This window comes from Lepisma saccharinum, chromosome 16 (assembly GCF_977018435.1).
Source record: "Lepisma saccharinum chromosome 16, izLepSacc3.1, whole genome shotgun sequence".
Lineage (NCBI taxonomy): Eukaryota > Metazoa > Arthropoda > Insecta > Zygentoma > Lepismatidae > Lepisma > Lepisma saccharinum.
This window is the reverse complement of record NC_139244.1, coordinates 19297470-19321990: the sequence shown is the minus strand read 5'-3', so window position 1 is coordinate 19321990 and position 24521 is coordinate 19297470. Positions and strand designations below refer to the sequence as shown.

At 36.9% G+C, this 24521-nt stretch overlaps 1 protein-coding gene across 1 annotated transcript in view; it reads right to left on the bottom strand.

The window, feature by feature from the left end:
- Positions 1–7786: 7786 nt before the first annotated feature.
- The window catches only part of LOC146000310 (neprilysin-1-like), a 63444-nt gene continuing 46709 nt past the window's right edge, over positions 7787–24521 (bottom strand). Inside the window, exons 10-17 of the mRNA XM_083137815.1 lie at positions 23651–23827; positions 21638–21741; positions 19847–19902; positions 19211–19330; positions 18488–18639; positions 13214–13375; positions 11676–11752; positions 7787–10983 (exon numbers count right to left, since the gene is read on the bottom strand). Coding sequence (XP_082993941.1) covers positions 10884–10983; positions 11676–11752; positions 13214–13375; positions 18488–18639; positions 19211–19330; positions 19847–19902; positions 21638–21741; positions 23651–23827 — 948 coding nt within the window. The 3' untranslated portion in view covers positions 7787–10883. The remainder of the gene's footprint in view (positions 10984–11675; positions 11753–13213; positions 13376–18487; positions 18640–19210; positions 19331–19846; positions 19903–21637; positions 21742–23650; positions 23828–24521) is intronic.

Sequence of the window (24521 nt, the reverse complement as noted above, 5' to 3'; positions counted from 1 at the left end):
GGGATCAGAACAAAAATGAATAATAGCGGGGTCGTAATAAAAGGAGTCGTAGATTAAGTAAAAAGGGGATCTGCTGAACGTTCCTTGCACGCTTGAGAGAGAGAATGGTGCATACGTTAATTATTCCTTTTTTTTGTGTTAGTGAGTATTGAATTAGTCTGTTAAATGTAACAAAGGAATAGCACGCTGGACGTGCGAATGAAAATAATTGAGTGATTGCGCTCTAAAAAGGATTGTTGTTGGGTTATACGTTTGTAGATATTACACGTTACAAAGACCGCATACTGCCAATGTGGTCTTGGATTTCTTGCACGAGATCTTCAACTTCCGCGTAATTTCAACAGGTTTCCAGAACGCTTTAATGGTGGTCTGTATTGGCCTCCCAGTAGTCCAGACCTTAATCCCTGTGACTATTTCCTGTGGGGATTCCTGAAGGAAAGGATTTTTCCAAAACATCCAGAAAATCTCATGGATTTGAGAACATTAATTACGCAAGCTTTCACTGAAATTACAGAAGACATGTGTCGGAGGGTGATCAATAACCTAACTGTTCGTTTGACTACAGTTATGCAGTGCAATGGTGGTCATATTGAGCATGTTTTGCATTGAAACATTTTTCCACATTGCTATGTTGACTGCAATGTATGTTTTTTTTTGAAAATGTTGCTTACTAAAGTTTTTACACTAAAAACAAATGGGGTATCATTTCATGCGCCACCCTGTACATACGAACTGACCCTAAAATTACATGATTGTGTCTTAACGAAAGAAGGATTTTGGAATATTGAAATGACTTCTTTATAAAAAATTGTGGGATATGTCCATTTCAATGTTTTCTTAAAATTAGCTACTTTTGTCCTCCTGATCTTTGTGACAGTTGAGTCATCTGCAAGGCTTCTTTATATCCTGATTATATTAGGTCATCAGTTCTTCAAGCAATATCACTTTGGTTCTAGTAATATCCGGATAATTCCAAATACATTCGTCCAGACGACCCAACACTACATTTGAACTTTTCAAGGTTATTAAGCCTCAGCTCGAACTGGTCTGAACCACAGATGTTCTTGTCAACGATGGCATAGGTCAGCTATGCATGAAATGAGACAGGAAAATCTACTTATGTTACCTACCAAACTAATATTGTTGCTACCACAAAACTGGATGATTAAATATTATAGAAAATTGCCATAACACAGTGACGCATGCGTCAATTGGGGGAAAATAATTATTACTTTCTTTCACTTCAGATTCAAGAAATGTAATATAAGCTTAGTTGAGCGCTCTCGTGTAAAATAAATACTTCTCCTATATGAAGAAATGAGAATGTAGAAATGCTCATGAATGTCAACGCAGAGCAAGCTGTTCTTTTTCCTACAATTGAGGCATGCGCAGCATGCACCTCATGCGTTCACGAGACGCCTCTGCCATAAAACCACATTAGCATGCAATTTTAGGTGAACATTATCCTTTGTCTGGTGCTTCTACGCGTACTATTCCAACATTACGTTTCGATAGAGCACCTTAATTTGTTCCCATCTTTTTAAAAAATCGCAAGGAATTGCATTGATAGTCAGGGCGGGATTTTCCACTAGGCTATCCTAGGTTATAGCCCAAGGGCCGCACAAAATTTAGACGCAACTTTCAATTGTGCGCCCCTACTCGTTAAGAAAAAGTTTTCCTTTCTAAAATATTAATCAACGATTACATTTATATTAGGTATACACAAATATGAAAATGCATTGTAATTTGAATCAATGTAAAAAAAATGTACGAAAGGTTAAGACAATAGGTTTAAAATTGACGTATCTTATTACAACTACGAGTAACATTTGATCAATTTTAGTAATGTCTTGGGTTGTATCCAAAATAGGGGTGCCTTTAGAACGTCATCTATTATGCCACTCAACACCTGTTTTGAAGGCAGTTAATTCTGAATGACAGGACTTAAGTATTTTGTCTTGCTTTTCTCATTTTCAATATGAGTTCCCATTTTTCGCTGACGTTGCAGATCTGCAACACCCCAAAAAATATTTTTAAAATTGGATTTAAATGGTAAATTTTTCAGAAGTCTGTGTTATTAACATCAAAGAAGTCCAATTCTTCATTACTTTACTTAAAACAGTATTATTACATTACAAATAGGGTTGGCAACTAAGTTCCCGCCGTTTTCATTAATTGGAAAAATCTCTATGACATTAAATACGTTTGGCACGAAGGTGTACATCATGCGAAAGAGAATATATTGTTCTACCTAAATTTATGTTTCTTTGTTACTAAGACACATTTTTTTTGTTATTTACAGATCATTAAAATGGAATGTCAAATTGAGAAGAATGAGCATTTTCGACACCTCCTCCTTTTTGCCTTTAATCAAGGTTCTAAGGCCGCAGAAGCTGCTCGCAACATTTGTGCTGTGTATGGAGTGGGTGCTATAGCTGAAAGAACCGCCCGTGATTGGTATGCGAAGTTCAAAAAAGGAAATTTTGACCTCAAAGACGCATCTCGTTCTGGCCGTCCAGTTGAGTTCGATGAAGAGCGATTGAACCACCTGTTGTATGAAAATCAGCGTCAAACAACAAGGGAACTGGCAGAGACAATGGCTTGCTCCCACACTACTGTAGAGAAGCATCTTCACTCGATGGGAAAGGTTCAGAAGTGTGGAGCATGGGTGCCTCACACTTTAAGTGTCACCAACAAAAATCAACGAGCCACAATCTCCGCTGGTTTGCTTGCTCGGCACCGTGCAACCCATGGACACAAGGAACGATTTCTTCACCGAATCGTTACTGGCGATGAAAAATGGTGCCTTTACAATACATGAATATGAAGCGGCGTAAGGAATGGCTGAGCCCCGGGAAACAAGTGACCCCACGCGCGAAACAGGAACTTCATCCGCGTAAAACGATGTTGTGCGTATGGTGGGACTGGGAAGGGATTCTCCATTTCGAATTGCTTGAAAGGAACCAAACGATCAACGCGGAACTCTATGTGCAACAAATGGAACGACTCAACACGGCTATTCAAGAGAAAAGACCGAATCGACAGCATGGTGTTCTTTTCCTGCACGACAACGCCCGCCCTCATATCGCCAATATGACCAAGGACGCCATTCAAGCTCATGGTTGGGAAGTGCTGCCACACCCACCATACTCTCCAGATTTGGCACCAACGGATTTTCACCTCTTTCGATCTCTTTCAAATGCTATGCGGGGAGTTTCGATCAATACTGATGCAGAATTGAGAGCTTGGTTGGATGACTTTTTCGAGTCTAAACCACGTGATTTCTACCGACGAGGTATTGAAAACCTTGTTGAACGTTGGCAAAACGTTGTAAAGAACACAGGAGAATACATTATTGATTAACTACTTGTATCTGTTTATTGAAAACTAACCTTTCAACACCTTCCTTAAAAAACGGCGGGAACTTAGTTGCCAACCCATTAGTATTTTTTTCTGATGACGTCATGTTTTCTATAATTTTTTTACCTGGCAACACTGTCATATATGAAACTGTGTTTTTCATGTGATTGTGTTTGTCATATATCCTGCTAGAAACCACGCTGCAAGGAATTTACCTCTGGTTTCATTTGTTGGAGTTATTATGATATATTTATTAGTGTACCATATATGCAACGTTAGCGTAAAAGGCTATAAAACTTACAAATTTCTATCTCGGAATCTGTCCTAACACATTCATGTTGCGTTTCAGATACAAGTAAGTACAATACACAACAACAATGCACTGTGAAAAGATGATCACACTTGATGAAGCATTAGACGACCTCCATGATGAAGTGGTTAACACGGCATGATACGATGCCAGGAGGCCTGGGATCGAACCCTGGCCTGGGCATGTGTGCTTGATTGATTTATTTTACTTCGCCCTCTGTGCCACTTTTGGCTAATTTGCGAAGATGGGGATGAGTGATGATATGATGAAATTGATGAATGGACACTCACAAACATCCATGCCTAAGGCCGGATTCGAACCCGGGGGCCTGGGCATGTGTGTTATTTGTGAGTGTCTCTTCGTCGATGCCTCAAAAGTGGCATAATCAAACCAACCACTCAAGCATTACAGATGCTTGCAAATTCATCCTATATCGAAGCAAACATTGTCGTTCTTCCTCCAGAGACAGCAGACGTTTACAGATAAAGAAGAAAGCCGATGACAACATAATCGTCGCCGTCAACTTCCCCTTTGACACTGTAACAATGAATGATGATCAGCAGTCAACTGACGATAATAAACAGCCAATTGCTGATGATCAGCAGCCAGTTGACAACAATAAATTCATTTTCATAGTCACCCTGTATATTGAAACAAAATGGCATTTGTTTCGCATTATCAGTGCCTCTAACAGTAATCTAATGTGATGTTGAAGTAGTTTCGTCCAGCTAATACGTATACGCAATATTCCTGTAAAGTATATCTTTCAGAGCACAGTAATATTCATAGTGTATACAACTATGTAAAGAATTGCAATTAAGTGAGCCACAACTGCATAAGTAATACTTTATGTCGATAAAAACTTCTCAAACACAATGGTTATATGTTATAGAGGAATAAAATTATTCTGATAGCAGTCAAACAAATTTTCTCAAATTTTATAATGTTTATATATATCTGTTTACGCTAACGTTGCAGATATGCAACGCCAAAATTTTTGTAGTCACCCTGTACATGGAAACAAAAAAAAAACATTGATTTTCGATTTTTGGTGTGTCTAAAACTTATTTAATGTAAAGCTGATGTAAATTTAGCAAGTGAAAAATTTGTGGCGAAAAATGAGTTAAGGAGTGGGCCATACCTCGCTAACAAGTCTATGAAGTTTAGAAATTTCCCAGAACTACTTTGTACGTTCGTTACATGTTCTCGATGTCCCCTGAGAGCCAAATTACAGATGGATAATGTTATTATTACATTTAAAATTATTTTAATGATTTCGTGCCACTTATCCAGACCTACTTGCGACATTGTGTGAAAGCCTGAGTTGCCTGTGCATTTTCTTGCCTGTCGTATACCCTTCGCAGACGTAATCAATGAGTTGTAGGGGCATAAAACTATATGTTTGGTTGAAAAGGAAAACTTTTGTGAACTATCGATCTTTCTAAATTTATCATTCCTACTCCTCCCCGAAGCTCATGCGCCCCCCCCCCCCGCACCACGGTGGTTGCGGGGGTGTTATTTACGCCACTGGTTATATTGTTAAATCTAAGTGCATTGTTTTATAGAAGTTTCATGAACAGTTTTTAATCAGATGTGTACATATTTGAAAACTTGAAAGTGTTATTAACACAAAACAAGTAATTAGTGGAAGTCAAATACCATGATAATAAAACTGTTAATATGTCGGTAGAACCCAAAACAAAGAATAGCCTTGGGTACTAAATTTTATGAAACTCCCCTGTTTATAATTTTATTATATTTTCTTTTCTACTCACTCTGCTCGAAAAGGGAATGGAAAAAAAATACAACAATATGAGACACTCAAATTATTTTGAGTGTCTTATAAACTATACTTTTAAGACACTCAAATTATTATGTATTCTCTAAATAAAGGAACAGAGAAAGAACAGGACAAGATCAGCCATATTTTATCTCAATTTTCTCCACTGATCGTGAGATGCGGTGTATTCCTCCTTGTATTCCTCTAATTTTCTAGGAATGAAACTATTCATATACATGAATTAAGCCTGAAGTTATGGCAAACTCCATATGCAACACATCAACATCTTATGAAGAACTCAATATGCTGACCAAGGCAGAAATTTATTTTATTATAAAACATAAACTAAACGTAACGTTTCAACCTTCTAGCAAGGTCTTCTTCAGACTCTGCACCAAGTACAAATGTAACAAGGTACAAAACAGGACGATGTATATACACACAAACATTACTCCCCTCCACACTATTAGAAAGTTGTTCTGGAACATTCTAGCAACTTTCTAATAGTCTAGAGGGGAGTAATGTTTGTGTGTATATACATCGTCCTGTTTTGTACCTTGTTACATTTGTACTTGGTGCAGAGTCTGAAGAAGACCTTGCTAGAAGGTTGAAACGTTACGTTTAGTTTTTGTTTTATAATAAAATACATTTCTGCCTTGGTCAGCATATTGAGTTCTTCATATCATGGAAACAAGGCTTAATGGTGTTATAATCAACATGTTGTGTAAATTGGTTTGCCTAGTGTATAATTTTCTATTGCTATTTCGATTATCATCCGTCATTTTTCCACATCCTGGCTCAACCGCAAGTATGAATAATGATCAGGTGCATTGGATGACGAGACAAACTCAATAATACATACACCTATGCCTTGACCAGAACTCGAACCTTGGTTTGACTTCAATCTCACCTAAGTCAGACTTAGTGTATAATATTCCTCTTCACATTCATTTGGTGAACGCTATACATGTACGGTGTGATCAATTTACAGGAAGCAAAACTGTAATAACAACAATAGTTATTAATCAATTTATCTTATTTATAGACAATATATTACATGATTTATTGAATTTACTTATTTTCTGTTCCTTTGCAGGTGAACAAGACAGTCTAGAGAAGAAAACGTTCAACTTGATCAACTATTTTCTGTCCAAGGTAGGCAAATCAGGAAGAACACATAATAATCAAGTTTCTGTGTGTTGAAAGAATAAAGATGTATATGGAACAAGAGTAATGTCAGAGTAATTTACAAAATAAAAATTTGTAAGTCATTAGTGATAACAACCATAATATTTTTTTTTGCTCCAAGATATGTTGCGTAGCCCTCAATTAAACACATCATTTCGTAATGGAAGTAGATCTGTGATGTTATGTAGATGGCAGGGTACATTTGGTAGCGTAAGGGTCATCACCTTTGTCTGGTTGGTCAGGATGCACTGTTCTTGAACTCTGAACAGTTTTATCTATTGGATCGGAATGATATACTTTTATATACTTCATTTACAGCAAATTTCTGAAAAAATAAAATTTAATTTCGCTATTTTAACCAATGCCTTTTTATGGTTTTGCTATCCAGGATGGCTTGGTCGATGGTGTTATGACTGACCGTTATTTTATCTTTTTACAATTCCTTACACCATCATACTTTTCACGTCTGATTTCACTTTATCTTGCCATCTCAAGTGAGTTTTCATTTTGATATTACAATTTTTATAGTTTGATAATGAGATTGAAATTCTCTCGCGAAATCTTTGGAACTTCCGTAGATTTCATATGATGGATATTAAGTTGTAATCAAATCTTTTCGAGCGCTCCCCATACTTCTTCATGAAAAACTAAATATGCTGACCAAGGCAGTAATTAATTTTATTAAAAACATAAACTAAACGTAACGTTTCAACCTTCTAGCAAGGTCTTCTTCAGACTCTGTATCAAGTACAAATGTATCTGAAGAAGACCTTGCTAGAAGATTGAAACGTTACGTTTAGTTTATGTTTTTAATAAAATAAATTACTGCCTTGGTCAGCATATTTAGTTTTTCATAATCATGGAAACAAGACTTAATGGTGTTATACTTCTTCAGTATAAATGACTAGGGAATTGAGCCTTCGTTGCAAACAATATATGAAATTTGCATATTGCTATATCAAGAATAAGTTGCAATGGATAACATTATTTTTAATAATATTGTTAACATTAATAATCATTACTGCAGTTGGATTACATTGAAAGCATAATTTTTGCGTTTACATCTCTAGATACAGTTTGTGTCATGGGCTTGAAAGGTAAAATAAATAATACACTTTCTTGTTTCTAAAATTCTTAAATAAGTTTAATTTTAACAACTTATTTCGATTTAGCTTACAATAAAAACAATTAACAAGATAGTCACATAAATGTACTATAAGTAATCTAAATGATTCCTGCGTTTGCCATGTGAACAATAAATACAACATGAAAAATGCATATGTTAAATAAATAAAAATGGAATTATAAGTAATTAGAATGTATTCCCTGCAATGTTTAAAGTAATACAGAAATAGAAATGTCATTTTAAATGCACGAGGTGCGATCGTAATATTTGGAAGAATTTGGAGAGGAACTGACAATTGTTTTCATTATCGACTCTGTTCGCATTGAGTTTGATACAGTACTAACCTGATCAACAATTTTGCTTGCGCGTAGCAAGGATTGAGCCAGAGTTTAATGTGATACCTATTCTGAATTAACAAAAAGTGTTGGTGGAAATCGCAGATTACAAGAAAAAAAAAACACAAGTTTCTTAACAAAACCGAAAGGTAGTCATATTAAGATTATCTTGCTTTTCATTTGAAGTTAAACTAAAGTAATTTTGTGATATTTGTCCAGAATGTCTTTGGCTTCTTGACATTAGCAGATCTGACCGCAAAAGAAATTCTTAATTGGTCTGGTTGTTTTAGTTATTTTGTGCATACTGGCTAAAATTATTAGATTAATTAATTAGTGCAATTAATATTATTTAATAATTATTGGATTATAATCCACACTTGCTAAAATAGGTGCTTGAATTACTTGCAAGTATTGCTTTATCATTGTATACTTGTAATTTTGATATGAAATTCATTCAAAAATATTAGTTTTTGAAGAAACTAGTACGGTGTGAATATACAACCCATAGCAGAGATCTGGAGAACTATAATTCTTCATGAGTGTGCTATTGCTAGTAAAAATGATGTAGTGCAAAATCTACTTTATTTTTGTATATTTTGAGAATAGAATCCCTCAATCGAATTTATTCATTTTGGATATGTTTTTTACTACGTGAAGTGTAAGGAAAATAGTGCATAGCCTATATGTATGCATATTTGTGACTTGTTTCTACGTTTGTCTAGGAATAAAAATAGTTATATCGAGCAATGGCGTGTCGAGTATGTAGGAGAGGGTTGTGGTCTCTTCTATATTAGTAATCAGTTCATATTTTCAGGACGTGTTGAGACTTGAGAGGAGGTTTGGGGAGTTCACCCCCTTGAAATATTTTTAAAATAGAAGAATTAATAATAAAGCATGAAAAATATACTTTCTTTGTTCAATTCTTTTTCATCGGAATAATTTAATTCCAAAGCTATCCATTTCTTACCTCAGAATGTATGAATGTACGTTGTACCTTTGGCATTTATTTGGTAGATATATTTTCCGCAAGCACACCTCTGGCATTGGACTAGTTTAGATTTATATAGTATACATTAACTAAGGCAATATTTAGTAGTTTGTAAACTTAGCTTCGTGTTTTACTTTTCAATCAAGAAAGGATTTCCTTGTCTTTCAATTCTTGAAATTTCCTTAACTTTTACAACCACACACCTTATTAATTTAACATGTGAAGTCAATGTGTTTACATGTACTGACAGTGCAATACACTGGAAATATCTGTATTAATTTTTATATTGTTTTAATACGAGCATAATAATAAAAGTTAATTCAGCGCAAAGTAATCATAGAAATTTTGTTACTCTGTTTTTCACATAGAACAGAAAATACAGTGTCACTCTTTGGCACAATGTACGTTTTACATTTATATCACTTATGAAATACCGATATGTGGTGTATTGCTATATAGTGAAGAGTTGGGAGATATATACAATAAATGCATTTCATTTTTTAACACTTAGGATGAAATTGCATGAAGCATATCACTTTGTCACTTAAGCTTACAAATAACAATAACTTCTGACTGAATATTTACAGAAATATATACAGAGAAGCAACACATGCTACCACCTTTTTTAGACACACAGTAATCCGGAAATAACTTATAGTTTCCCATGTGTATAATATGAAAATGCAAACTAACAATTATACAGGGTGGTGCACAAGAAGTTGATATATTTAAAATTTGACTCATAATTTTATTTTACAGTGGATAATAACTTAAATCTGCCTATAATTTTTTTGATTCATTGGAAATTCGTCATTGTTATAATTATAATTATCATTATATTTATTATAATTTCGTCAGATAACCTCTTGCAGGTGAAGGTGAATGTTTGTGATCACCCGGTGATCAGCTGGCATACATTGTCCTGAATGTAGCCACAATTTAATCCCACTCACCCTTCCATAACATTTTCCTCAAGTAAACATTCCCAAAGGAAACCGCATCGATTCAAATCTGTACACAATGGTGGCTAGAAAAAGAACCCTTCATTACGGCGCTCTGGGTATATATTGGACATGCTACTATCAAGGATTTATCTTATAAGACTGGAGGAATGCTATCTCTGTCGACATGTGCGTAATTCCTTGTTTCATTCATTTTATAAATGTGTCAACTATTTGTGTCTCACCCTGTAGGCTCATAATAGCAACCATGTTAAAACATTTGTAAAATATTTCTTGGAAGCCACCTATACCGGACAATGTGGATATAGTGGACAATTTTGTGAACATTTCCTACTTTTTTGTTACTAAATATTCTCTAGGCATGTACTGGTAAATTCTATAGATTCACACACACACACAACTATGTTCGTAATTGCTCCCTTCGCTAGTTACATTTATAAAATAATTCATTCATTAAAATGTCCCTGTTTTCTTTCAAAATAGTAACAACATTCCATTGGAAACAACCTAAATAAACAGTGTACCTATTCTTCACTTGAAAATAACAACATCGATCTATAATGCTGCATCACTGTACACTCATTAAACAATGTTGTCAGTTTTATTATTATATATAAAGCTACTCAATAAATAAAACAAAAACTTAGAAGATACAATTTGGTAGGCCTTTTCTTGGCAGCTGCTTCAACTATTTGGATATCTTGATGTGCAGTCAGTATTAATCACAGCTATTGTTAGTTGATGTAGGTTTTCTTATAAATTACACTTTAAGTCGTAACTTGTGGTAAATAGCACCCACTTCAACTGATTCTGGTGCAATGTTTCTCAGTATTCTCACCAGGAGGCGCATTTCTTCTCTGGGTTCATAGGTGATCCCAACGGACAGCTGAACGCATCAGCAAAATCATCAGAGTTCATCATGATACCGTTTACCCTGTTGGAATTTAAAATACCATTAGGTCAATTGTGTCCGTCGCAGCGATGCCTTCGTACAAGAAGGCCGGTTCAGAGACGCTTTACGTACTTGCACACGTCATCATTGGTAGGTGATGGATCGCAACACGATACCAGCATCGCAGTTGCAGATGTGATATGAACGGTTGGAAAATTGAAAATAGACACTTCTTGAACGTGGTATTCCTAGCGCATATTGGAAAAGGGTAATGATTATACTGTGGTAATATGGTGTGATTGTGTTTCTGATATTGTTTTGTGATCAACGGCCTACTAATGATGACGTTGCATGTAAAAGAATAGAGAGTGTCTGCAAGGTCTTGTTGTAGGAAGGTATTCGTCAGAGTACGATAGATGGCATTACATGCAAATCTCCGGTCAATTAAGAATCATAATATTCCATTTTTAAGAAATCTATACAATTTATGCCATACACATATGCATTAATTTGAGCTCAGTTTTATTTTGAAAAGCTTAATTGAAAAATGACACTCCAAAACTACTAGGGTGCGTAAATCTGTGAGAGATTCCATGCAATATGCTGAAATATACACACACAAAACTTGCAGTTTATAGAAGTAAATGTCAATAATGAAACCTATCTTGCATTATTTTATCTTCAGACAACATACTTTCCTTGTTATTGGTTGCTAAGTACAATGAGTCCCTTACCTTTCGGGGTACGGTGTGTGAAAATCAATTTCCACTAACAGAATATAATCCTCTGGAGATAGATATGTGCAATAAGTCTGAAAATTAAAATAAAAGCCAAAATAAGGTCTGTACCGTTGCTCATTATACAGATAATAGATTTTTACCTTCTCATTTACAAAAATATTCAGAAATATAGATAATATAACTTCAGATTTCTCATATTGCAAGTCATCCATGTAAAGTTATGTTCATACTTAAAGAAAGTTTTATATGTAATATATAGTGGGGTAGGTCTACATGCAAACAACGGTAGTCTACAGATAGGCATTGACAATGTAGACTATGTAATACGTGTAGAAAATGTAATTTGTGTAAGCATGAGATAAGCACCGCTGTGGGAGCTTCGCTTTTGGTTAGTGTTCCCACATCGTCCAAGAAGGTGACTGCTATTTTGCATAAGAATATTGACCAGGAAAAAAACTGCCTGCCACCTATTCCAAACCAATGTTAATTTATATCACTCTTATCTGACAAGGAAGGTTATCTAAGTGTCCCCCTCCGATTTCCATGAAACTTGGCAGGTGTATAGAGGGGCCCAAAGGAAGAAATACGTGTTTTTTTGTTTCGGCTAAAAACTGTTCTAGGGGGCAAAATCCCCCTCAAATGTCAAGATGAAGACAAATTGAAGTGGGGATCTGTCCCCTGTGTCCCCCTTCGATTTCCATGAAATTTGGCAGGTGTATAGAGGGGCCCTATGCCCCCTGTTTCTTCCTATGCCCTATTTACGTGGTTTCGGGGTCAGATACCCACTTCAATTTCTCCTCATCTTGACATTTGAGGGGGGAGGTTGCCCCCTAAAACAGTTTTTTAGCTGAAACACAAAAACACGTACTTCTTCCTTTTGCCCCTCTCTACACCTGCCAAATTTCATGGGAATCGGAGTGGAACACAGGGGTCAGATCCCCGCGTCAATTTGTCTTCATCGTGACATTTGAGGGGGGGTTGCCCCCTATAACAGTTTTTTAGCCGAAACAAAAAACACACACGTATTTCTTCCTTTGGGCCCCTCTATACACCTGCCAAGTTTCATGGAAATCGGAGGGACACTTAGATAACCTCCCTTGTGAGTACAAGTACATTTACACCGTTTGACAGCTATTTGAGTACAAGCACATCGCCCCAGGCTTGACACCTGTTCCATAAGGAGCTCATCTCTTATACCTGGAAGGCGGCATCACTTTGACAGTCATGTGTCATCGCCCTTTATGGCGAAAAAGCGAAACGGGTTTCTATTTACCATCAGGAATTTCTAAATTTACAGCCGACCTCCGTGGTGGAGTGGTTATTACAGCGCGCTACGAAGTCAGGGGTCCTGGGTTCGAATCCAGGCCTGACCATTGGTATTCTTTGTGAGTGTCCCTTCATCAGTTTCATCACATCATCACTAATTCTCATCGTCGCGATTAGACTAAAATGGTAGAAAAGCGAAGTAAAGCAAACCAAATTAATCAATCCAGATTTGCAGTAGGAATTCCTCACAAGTATAAAAGCCTCACCTGTGCTGCGTTGAGGAAGAAGAGTTGGCTGGGCGTGAGGTTGACCCCCGGGAGTTTAAGCTCTGTGTTATCAGTCTTCTGCAAGGACTGCCATGCTTCGTAGGCAATGTGTACTCCGCTTACATCTGCTATATTTTCGTTCCTGGTGATGTTCCAGTCGAACTGCAACAGAAAGAAATCCTTAAACTTAGCTTCTTCAACTAACAATTTGAAAACACTAAGTTGCTGACCAAGGCAGTTTATTAAGATAAAAACACTTAACAGGTAACGTTTCAACCCTGTATCAGGGTCTTCCTCAGACGAAGAACTAAACTTAGTCAGCAACTTAGGGTTTTTAATATGGAAACAAGGCTTAACTATATTACAATTTAACAATTTAACAAATTGAGACCTACTGTGTTGCATCAGTAAGCATCCATGAGCGTGCAGCCACCTATCTATAAATTCCTCCTCCCACGTCTTTCCCAACTTCAGAAAAATCAATAAACATTTGATCTTCTACGTATATATGCGTTCGTAAATAAGTATATTTTTGGTCTTGATTTTGTGCGTATTTTTTCTTGTTCATATTGACGATAGTAGAATTACAACACAGTCTCATTCCAGAAATGTCGCGATATATTTGGAGTTGATTGTTAGTTTCGGTCCACATCAGCCGTAACGATAAGTATTCTGTGTTCATTTGAAACTTTTACCCTCATATATATATTTTGCTTCAAATACAACTAAAATAAAATAAAACAGGCAAACGTAAACTTCCTGCTACCTACAGTTAATGAGACTTTGGGGTTTCAATATATTTTGCCATGGTTTTGAATAAAATTTGCTCAACCTGTAAAAGAGTGACATTTCGTATTAATTTACTTAAAGGGGTGACAGTTTTTCACAAGGCACCAAAATGTCAACTTCTCTTTCACGCCGTACACCCAGGACTGTATTCTTAGCTCTGGTGTCTGGATCAGCAAAATCCAGGATGGGTTTTTTTTTGGAATTGTCCATTTCATCAATGTTTATCCTCACCATCGACATTAGCCAAAAGTGGCAGAAAAACGAGGTGAAATAAACAAAATCAATCAATCAAAGCAACATCGATCTATAATGCTGCATCACTGTACACTCATTAAACAATGTTGTCAGTTTTATTATTATATATAAAGCTACTCAATAAATAAAACAAAAACTTAGAAGATACAATTTGGTAGGCCTTTTCTTGGCAGCTGCTTCAACTATTTGGATATCTTGATGTGCAGTCAGTATTAATCACAGCTATTGTGAGTTGATGTAGGTTTTCTTATAAATTACACTTTAAGTCGTAACTTGTGGTAACTTCCAATGGTCCTGGTTTAATTCTTCTCAGTATTCTCACCAGGAGGAGCATTTGAGGCGTTGCGGATATGGAGGCCGAACTCAACAAACGAACATTTTGAGAAAAATGCGTTTCAAGTTGTGAGGCACAGGCTAACTCAACAAAAAACTTTGGAAATCACACTGGAAAACTTTCCGATATGATGTTATGACCTTTTTGTTAACTTCATCCTCTGCCTCACAAATTGAAACACATTTTCCTCAAAATGTACATTTGTTGAGTTCGCCCTTCGTATCCGCAACGCCTCATTTCTTCCCTGGATTCATAGGTGATCCCAACGGACAGCTGAACGCATCAGCAAAATCGTCAGAGTTCGTCATGATACCGTTTACCCTGTTGGAATTTTAAATACTATTAATCCATTGTTAGAAATAGGAACCTCTGACTTCGTAGAGCCTAACTCTGATAATTCCGCGACGGAAGCTGGCTAGGATAAGCCAACAGAGGAGCGCCGCACCGCCGAGAAAAAAATAATTCCTTGCCCACTACTGTACACCGTAGCGAAACACACGGAAGCAACTTGCGGAATTTTCATGCTGGAAACAGAGGCCTTCACGAGACCCGGAAGAAACCCGTCCACAAGGAGTCGCGTCTACAATAATATGCAACACGCACGTCAAGCCAGGTGCGCAAGCGAGCTTCCCCGAACAAGAATACACAGGCCTCGATGTCTGCCAGGTTTTTCTCTTTACCTGCAGTCAGACGCGAGCAGCAATGTCAGTGTTGCCAACGGCCATTATATTTCATATGCATGGAGACATTTGAATTTATGCTAGTCGCACGGGCCTTGAGGTTGTACAACTGTTAGATTTTGTAACTTATCAAATTGTTTTCATTATTATGTCAAACCGACTACCACATGTTTTCCAAATTTGTTCTGAAGGTCTTGAAATAGGTTTGTGTGTTTTGTTCATTTTATGTCACTTTTCTGGTCTTGAAATCGCAAATCTTCTCTTGGTTTAATTTTACGTCGTTTGTTTGTTTAAATGTGTAACTAGAATTGCCTGCTATATGCACCCGCCTGAAGATGCAAGCTAACAATTATATTTCGTATTGTGATACTATCAATGTGGTCCTTAGAACTAGATAACTCACAACAACGTGAGCGAACGACAATTTGTTGAAATACATGGCAATATACAAAAACCTTTTGTAATGTAAATTATGATTTCATGTTCTACTTTATGGACCCCTTTAGTGTTCAGCATCACGTGATATCAGAAATGTAATGGTCAGGCGCGGTTGGCTGTATAGCGCAAATGTGCAGTGAACCCCCAGTAATATACAAAATAAACAATAACTGAGATGTTCATAAGCGTAGAGTGGCAAATTCTCTTAGTGAGAAGAAGAAACCGCGGGCCAGAGCCACTCAGCTCCCCTCTAGTTCCGTTTCGTGCAAAGTCTCCGCTGAACCTCCGCAAGGCAACCCCTACCATGCTAAAAGCTTAGGACGGCTAGCAGAAGCTCGACGCGTACATATGGCGAAAATACATGCAGTCTGAGACTGGAGGAAGGCCGTCTCGTCAAACCGGACATGCGCAGTTCGTAGGATCACCAGCGAGCTGGAGTGAATCACGCTTTTCTCTCTTCCAGTGTTGCACTATGTGTTTCAATTTGAATTCATTTGGCATTCTCTTTGTATTTTTATATTTTACAAGACTTATTAGATTAATGAAGAGGGTGTAATACAAATGTAGAGGTAACACCGAACGAAAGCTAGAAGTAAAGATGATGGGACAAATAAGATAAATATGATAGAAAACAACTTGCCTACACATTCAGAGTTTTCATCTTTAAGATGGAAACACTTCAGGTGGAAGGAGCCGAAAAGTCAAAAATAGCGCGAGGGCGAGTGATCGCTTATCGGACAAGACTTAAACAACCTTTTGGTCTTCTTACGTCAGACTAAATGCTTTCGTTGACATGTTAGGCTTTTTAGGTTTAGTTGTCTTATATAGAATATATACACTCAATTTTCGGGGCTTATCGTGCTTGACCAAAAATGTAATATTTGCTATTTATTCAAGCCTAACTTAACAATGAAGGCATTTCTCACTTACGTCAGAAGACGACCAAAAAGTTGTTTGGTTTTCGTGCGATCAGTTATACTCTAGCGCGAGAGGGTGTTCGAAGGGACGCGCGCATTTAACTTTGTAACGTGTCATTGTCTCCATACTTGTTAGTTTGTTTTGAAGTGCATGGCTGGTGATTGAAATATATATGGCATAGTGATACGTTGAGTGAAGTGAGGTGGATTGTGTATTGGAAGGAGTGTAGTTGTTGCTGTGCGAGAAGTTAACATATAGCATAGAATAGAATCTAATCGCTTTGATTTAGCGATATACTTTCGAATAGTTATATAAGAATTATCTTGTAATCAAGGGGCCTTGGGTTCGATTACTGATACATACTCATTTTAGCAGGCAGAGATTTGTATTTTTTAACTGTAGGTTCAGGATCCAGTTTCAATAATATAGTCTATTTGACAGTGGTGGGACCAGAAAAGAGTTGGCAAGAGTGGAAGAGGCAAAATTGAGGCGAGAATATTTTCTGAATTCTGAGATACCCCTAAATACAATACCATACGAAAATCTTAAATTAAAATGATCGCCCCCTACACACACAGTCCTTGGTGCTGTCACTGTTATCTGAACATAAAGCAAATCAACTTTGTCAGTAATCTACCGGCCAAAATTTGATAATTTTCCCAGAACTATCTCTACGAACCAAAGCGTGTAGTGTCTCAAAAGGTTTAGGTAAGTCCACTTTTCATAATTTTGGTGAACCCCCAGGAAAATTATGCACGAGCCGCGCCTGGTAATGGTTTAAAAAGTACTACATTTCACCTATATTGAGCATAAAATTTCCTTCAGAATGAAATTTACAAAAGCAAAAGAAGCTAGAGATTTTTCCCGTAGAGGGGATAATAACACTAAGCAAGCCACGAGCAGTATAACTTTTCAAAAGGAGGGGGGATATCTTAAGCAACTAATTCGGATATTGAATTGGCAAAATTATATCAGAGAGAAAATCTGTAGAAACAGATTTCAAAGTTCTTCGAAAAATAGTTTAATGATTGATTGATTTGGTATTTTAGAGTGAGCAGTCGGTCCCACACTTTTTGCCACTTTTGTCCCCGCACCATGCTAATCTTCTGTACCAAGGGAAATTAAACTGTCCTTGCCCCTCCCCTCGCCCTACATTTTGCACCTTGCCCCCCTAGTTTTGGAATCCAATCGCCGCCACTGGGTGTGAGTGATACAAATGTTTTTTTTTTTACCATGGAATAAATCTCTGCAATTTCAAATTAATAAACTTGATAAACATTTCAAGTGTTCCTTGAGCTTGAACAGTTTACAATCTATTAGTTGGCAACAGTGACTGCATGACTTATGTATCTGGAGACGGTGCAAAACCGGTATGAGAGTTTGCTGCAGTTAAACGAGCCGGGCCTTACAAGGCCTGCCAGTTACCAGTGGACTTTATATGCTTGACGGGCCAAACCTTAGGCTTACAGTTTTACTTGCTCACTCGCCAGCCAGGCGGCCCTAGTTAGCGAATCTTGCCGATGTGCAGCGCTCTGGCTGGAAATCCAGAAATTTCTAGGAAATACTTTTTACATTTCGGCGTAGCTCCCAACACGCTCTCGTGTCTTTCCGCATGCCTTCGTGTAGTTCCGGATGTCTTCGTGTAGTTTCGGATATCTTCGTTTAGTTCCGGATGTCTTCGTGTAGCTCCGGAGGACTTTGTGCAGTTCTGGCATTTTCTGTAGACTTACAGAGGTAAACTAAAGGCAAATGCTGATTATCATTTTCCAGCACGCGGAGGTTAGGAGCGGTGTAGTTCGGCGGGCTGACGTGGGCAAAGAGCTTAAATGCACTGTTAATGTAAGTCCTTTATGCTCTTACCTGTACGTTCACCTTTCCTCCCCGAAATGGGACTTCTCTAAGGAAAGAAGTAGAATACTGCTTCGCCACGCAGTCGATCTTTTCTTCTAACACTTCCCTCGATTCTGGCGTAAACCACTCAATCGGTGACCCTCTGGCATCGAACCCAATACCTACAAGCGATGAAAATAAGGTCAAAGATTGGACAACATGAATAAAGCTTGGCTCACATCACTTTCCAGTGTCTTAGTATGAAAAATAATTGTACTCATCTTGTTACGTCGAATGGTTATATTCCAATATTTCACCACCAAGGTTACATCAGGCTTCATCAGGGAGTCGAAATAAGAGTACTTACGTGTGGAGTCGGCAGAATTATAAAATATAAGAACACGTAGGACGGCAAGTTAAAACGTGAAAGTTCCTAGGAAAGAGATTGGATAAACCATTCAACATGCCAAGATAATACCAATTACTTTGATATTGAACAAAATGGTATCAGGCAAAAGTTAAGGTTCTGCTAATGATATGTATAGTATTGAAAATGCATTACCAATTAGGTCAGTCGTATATCATGTAATCATTAATAATATTGTTATAGAGATATCAACATTCTTCAGACATTCAAAGGCATTCATGAAACTCAGAAATAGTAAATGAAAATAATTCTCAATGTGTTTAAAAAGCTTATACATATGTATGTGTGTGTGTGAGTGTGGATGTAGTGTCTCCGTATTAATTTACCTGTCAGATCAAATCCATGAAGAATTTCATGCATAAATATCAACCCCATCGTTCCGTATGGGATGTAGGAAGGCATATCTTCGTCAAAATATGGTTGCGTCAGTACTGCCAATGGGATGACTGAAATGTATAGAAATACACGATTATAGGTGTTTGTAAGTTTTCTATAGATATTTAATGCCATTTCCTTTATGAAGAATAAGGGAGAGGAGACAAAAACGATCTAAAAACAGGAGACAAGTAATAAGAATAATAATTACTTTAAACAGGCAATGTCTGCTCCACCCATGTAATTTTCTATTCAAACACCAGATGCTCTTAAATCAAGTTAGTAATATTGATTATTTGTGAAATATGATCCAAACACAAGCAAAAAAATATATACTACATACTTTTTTTCCGCTCTGACATGAGTGTGTAGAGTTAACATAAATCTGATGTTTTGTTGTACCTTGTAAGTACAATATTTTATGTTTACTAGTGATTAAATAATGAGTATGACACATACATTAACAAAACACTTCATGGTGTAAAAACTATAGCCTGCAATTTGCAATATAATGCAATAACCTGTTAGATGTCACATTTGTCTGTTGAAAGTACATTGCCAGAAGGGGAAATGAACAGAATACTTACCTATACTGTTTATGGTCAGCTCGTAGAAGGCGTTCACTACAAAGGGATATGCCCATCTGAAAGGAGGAACAGGCCAGAATTGTAATTATGTAATGAAAAAGAACTTCCATCTGTGCTATAACCACTTGTAAAACTAAAATTTAATTCGTGGACGAGGGGAAAATTTCAGGGGGAACAAGCATCGAGTCCATGAATAAATGGTGATAATTTTGAGTACAAAAGCTGCAGGGTTAAAATTGTAAAAAAATATTAGATTTTTATCAATAAAAGACACTACACGAGCTACATAAAATACGTTCTCGGCACTGTAACTATTACTGTGACTGTCTTGAAGAGAAACCTGAAGCGAATCCCGTACGTGTGCCACAAAATCGTTGCTTCTGGCGCTGCTGTCGTAACTATCTTGAAGAGAAACGTGAAGCGAATCCCGTACGTGTGACACAAAATCGTTGCTTCTGGCGCTGCTGTTGGGTTAGCAATGGGCTGCTCAACTTGGGACTCTCTTCCCACGTTGCCAAAATAAGGTTTGTAACAACTAGGGGCCGATGCTTGAGCCCTCATTCTCTATTGTTGACAACAATTGTAAATAAATAGGAATTTCAAGTCAGCAAAAACAAACAGTTGGGAGGTGTAAAATTATATCTATGTATATACTATATGTACATATGTATTGTTCGGATGACAGAAAACTTGTAATTACTGCAATTGGAGGGTATAAAAAAACTCGTAATCTTTCGTTTGTTTAATGTCGCTTCGGACTTTGTCAGTAATTCGCAAGAAATTACCCAACTCTTTCGGTTGAGAAATGTTTAGTTACCCCATTGGTTTGATCCCCCGTTCTGACTACAGGGTAGAACGCTACACTCAGAGAACTAAATGCATCATATCGATTGATGCACTAAAGTGTGTTTTATGGCTTCTTCAAAGAATCCGATTCACATTTGATGCATTTGGGTGCATTTTTGTATGTCGTGAAAGAAACACCAAAGTGCATCAGTTGATCCGTTTTGATGCACCACAATGCATCTTTTTTGATGATGCACTTAAAATGTTTCGTCTGAGCTACATAAACTCTGTACCTCAGACCAAACGTTTAAGTGCATCATCCAAAAAGATGCAGGAAGGTGCATCAAGGAACATCAACTGATGCATTGAAGTGCATCTCGACTGAAAGAAATCCTCACTTGAATCAAATGTGCACTTTGGTGTTTCTTTCACGACATACAAACATGCACCCAAATGCATCAAATGTGAATCGGATTCTTTGAAGAAGCCATAAAACACACTTTAGTGCATCAATCGATATGATGCATTTAGTTTTCTGTGTGTACCTACGGTAGTGTACTTTTTTTGGAGAGTAGTTGTAGTTGTAGTTGCGATTTATGAGAGTTTGATGAAAGTGATCTCACACGTCAACAGACACTTATGGACATAGACATTACTTGAGTTTCTTGTTGAGAAATGTTCTGAAACATGGAAATAATATGTAAAAATAACTAAAATATGTAAAATATGAGCCAAAACCTAATATATGTACAGATACGGAAAATAGAAACTGAATTTTTCGAGTCTACATAGCACGACGCGCAAGGATAATACAAAATATAACTGATTTCAGTTTCGTACATAAATATGTATTTACATATAAATTCGTTTCCTGATCATAAAGAATTGTTCAAGTTTCACATAGTTTATTTTCAAATTAGTTTCCGATTGTGAAAAGCATTTAAAGATTTAAAAGATTAATGGTAGAGCTGTCTATAAACACACCAAATTGAGACTAAGACGTACTTTCTATCGGAAGAAGGCTGCTCACTGAAGTCCCACGTGAAATTTCTTAGTTGTCTATACCGTTGTATGACATTCCCAAAGAAATCATCTGGATCTATCTCCACCTGAAACAAATATTAAAGACACGAATCACGTATGACAAATATTTCTACAAGTATTTAGACATGGGTGTGCTACGATGTTAGTGATTTTCCTAGATGAATATAATAATGGACATTCTAGTGGTATTTAATATCGAAGCCTAAGAGATAGATTAAAGAAACGTAGAGTAGATCAATGCTAAACATTTTAACTATATCTCTCATGAAAGCCACGATATTCAGGTATTATAGATCTTGCTCATTTGATTTTGTTTACCGGGGTATAATTAGGTAGCCTCATTCTTTTGGCGCGATAATACTGATATATGTATATATGTTTCGGCACATTTTCTCATATCGGGCCAGCATTTTGTTTGACTTTCAATGTAAAATTCTTGTACTAATGCAATCTGTGCTAGTGCTGTATGTAACGTGGAACCGTTACTCGTCTTCATTGTCGACCACTAGATTTTGTGTAACATGAATGTGCAATAACTGAAGTCTGAATGTGATATGATATGAGTTTGCTTGGAATTCACTAGACAAAGTTTAAAAACTTTGTACTGTTATAGAGTATACCACAAGGGCCTGAATTCAACTATCTTGTATTTGATGGCCACAAACGTATCTGCAAAAGCTATGTGCCATTAACAGTAGTTATGAGATTTTGTTTGAAGTACACTTTATGAACACATAGGCCAATTGGTACAGAGCCTACAGTTTAAAGTGGAATACAAACCACTGTGTCCCATTAACAGTAATAGCTTACCTAAAATTGGATAGATACACTAGATAATAGAAATAACAATTGCATTAAACCTGAAATAAATATTTAGCACCCCTGAATGGTAATTATATTCGTAGATATAGATCTATTGCTGCAGCAAGAGTTAAATATTACTATGAACATTCAAAAATCAAAATTGTAAGTGTTAAACGAAATTTTGACATAGAAAGACTGTGGATATTTTCCAAAAAACTGAAATTCAAACGTACTTTGAAGATATGTAAAAAATGAGAGCTACATCAATGAAAATATATGTAAACAATATTTGTCAAATTTGCTATTTTCTATATTTGTAATTTATCATTATTTATATTTTATTGTTGTTTTCTCTATTTTTTATTCCGCTTTTATCTGGTATGGAATTTAATGCTATTTGTCAGATTTCCTCTTTTATTTTTGTACTTTTGCGTTCTTTCTAAGATGGAGGTGAAAGAGGGGGGGATGCAGAAAGAGGAAAATTCAAATAGAAAGAGAGAGAGAGAGAGAGAGAGAGAGAGAGGCAGAAATAGAGATAGAGTTATAGAGAAGTGAATGCAGAAAATTAAAAATAGAAATAGTGCTAAAGAGAAAGAGGAAGGTAGAAATAGGATAGAGGCAAAGAGGAATACAGAGACAAATAGAAAGGGAGAAAGAACAGAAATAGAGAAATATATGAGGGTATAGGGAGAAGGCAGAAATAGAAATAGAGCTAGAGAGAGAGAGAGAGAGAGAGAGAGAGAGAGAGGAAAGAGGGAGAAAGAGAGAGGAAGGCATAAAAAGAGATATAGAAGTAATGAGATGTATGAGATTTATATAGAAAACAGAGGAGGCTGTAAATATATGAAGATAGTGATAAATAAAGAGATAAGCTGTAAAAGGGGAGATGGAAAGACTAGTGATACAGAGGGCAAGAAGAAAAGAAATTGAGGGACGGAGGAGAGACTCACTACAACTAATAACATTAATAATAATAAAGAATTCTAAGCAGACGTAACCATTGATACAGAGTCCATACACACACACAGACACACACACACAAATTCTCGCGACAACAAACACTGCTATACCTTTATGCTCCTTATTTACATAAAATAAGAAATTAATAGCAAACAGACAAGAAAAATTCCCACGATCTCGCTCACTTTGTTATACAATGTTGCCACTCACATCCTCAAGGAGTGTCTCCACGTACGTTTCATTCCAGAAGTGAGGCCATGTGAAGAACTGGCCCCTCAGGGCGGACAGTTTCTGAAGGGCCAGGTTTTTGGTGCCTTCATCCAACCACGTGACCTTCGCCATCCTCTCCGCAAACGTTGCCTTCAACTTCTCGAACATCGCTGTTACCTGCACAGAACGAGAGGATGATACATCAGCGTTTCTTAAAAAAAATAATAACTTGCACAATACAGGGTGATTCATAAGTCTGCGATACATTTTAGAAATTTACTGCGGTTAAACTATACATAGAACGATATGTGTCCACAGTTGCTTCACTTGGCCCTGGATATGAGCGTAACTTGGGATCTAACTTTGGGGGGCAGAATCGAACTTGCGGCTACACTTGGGGAGGGGGTGGGGAGCAGAATTGAAAAGTTTTCCATCCCATAAAAATAGCGTCCGGCATTATCTGTTAAGTAAGTATTACGTTTGCGAAATCACAAATATTACTTTCTATTACTTTCCTTCTCAGGTCTCAGGGGGTTAACAAAAGTAACTTGTGAATTTGAGAGGCGATTTTCCAAAATTCTACCTCTAAAGTGAGGAGGAGGAGGGTGTTACAGTTTTCTTTTTAGTTTGACACGTTTTAGTCTAATGAATGGAAAACAGATGGCATTGTTTAAGTGATACACACAACCGTATCATCAGCTGAGGACTCAAACCCGAAAACTTCGTTATCAAGTGAGTCGACCATTCAGTTCTCTCGGTAAATAGTGCGGTTTATAAAAAGTATTAATTTACCATTTGAATAACTCGTGGCGCAACAGCCCTTCAGGGTCAAGACCAAGGAATGTAGGGTCAAGACATACCTACCGACTGC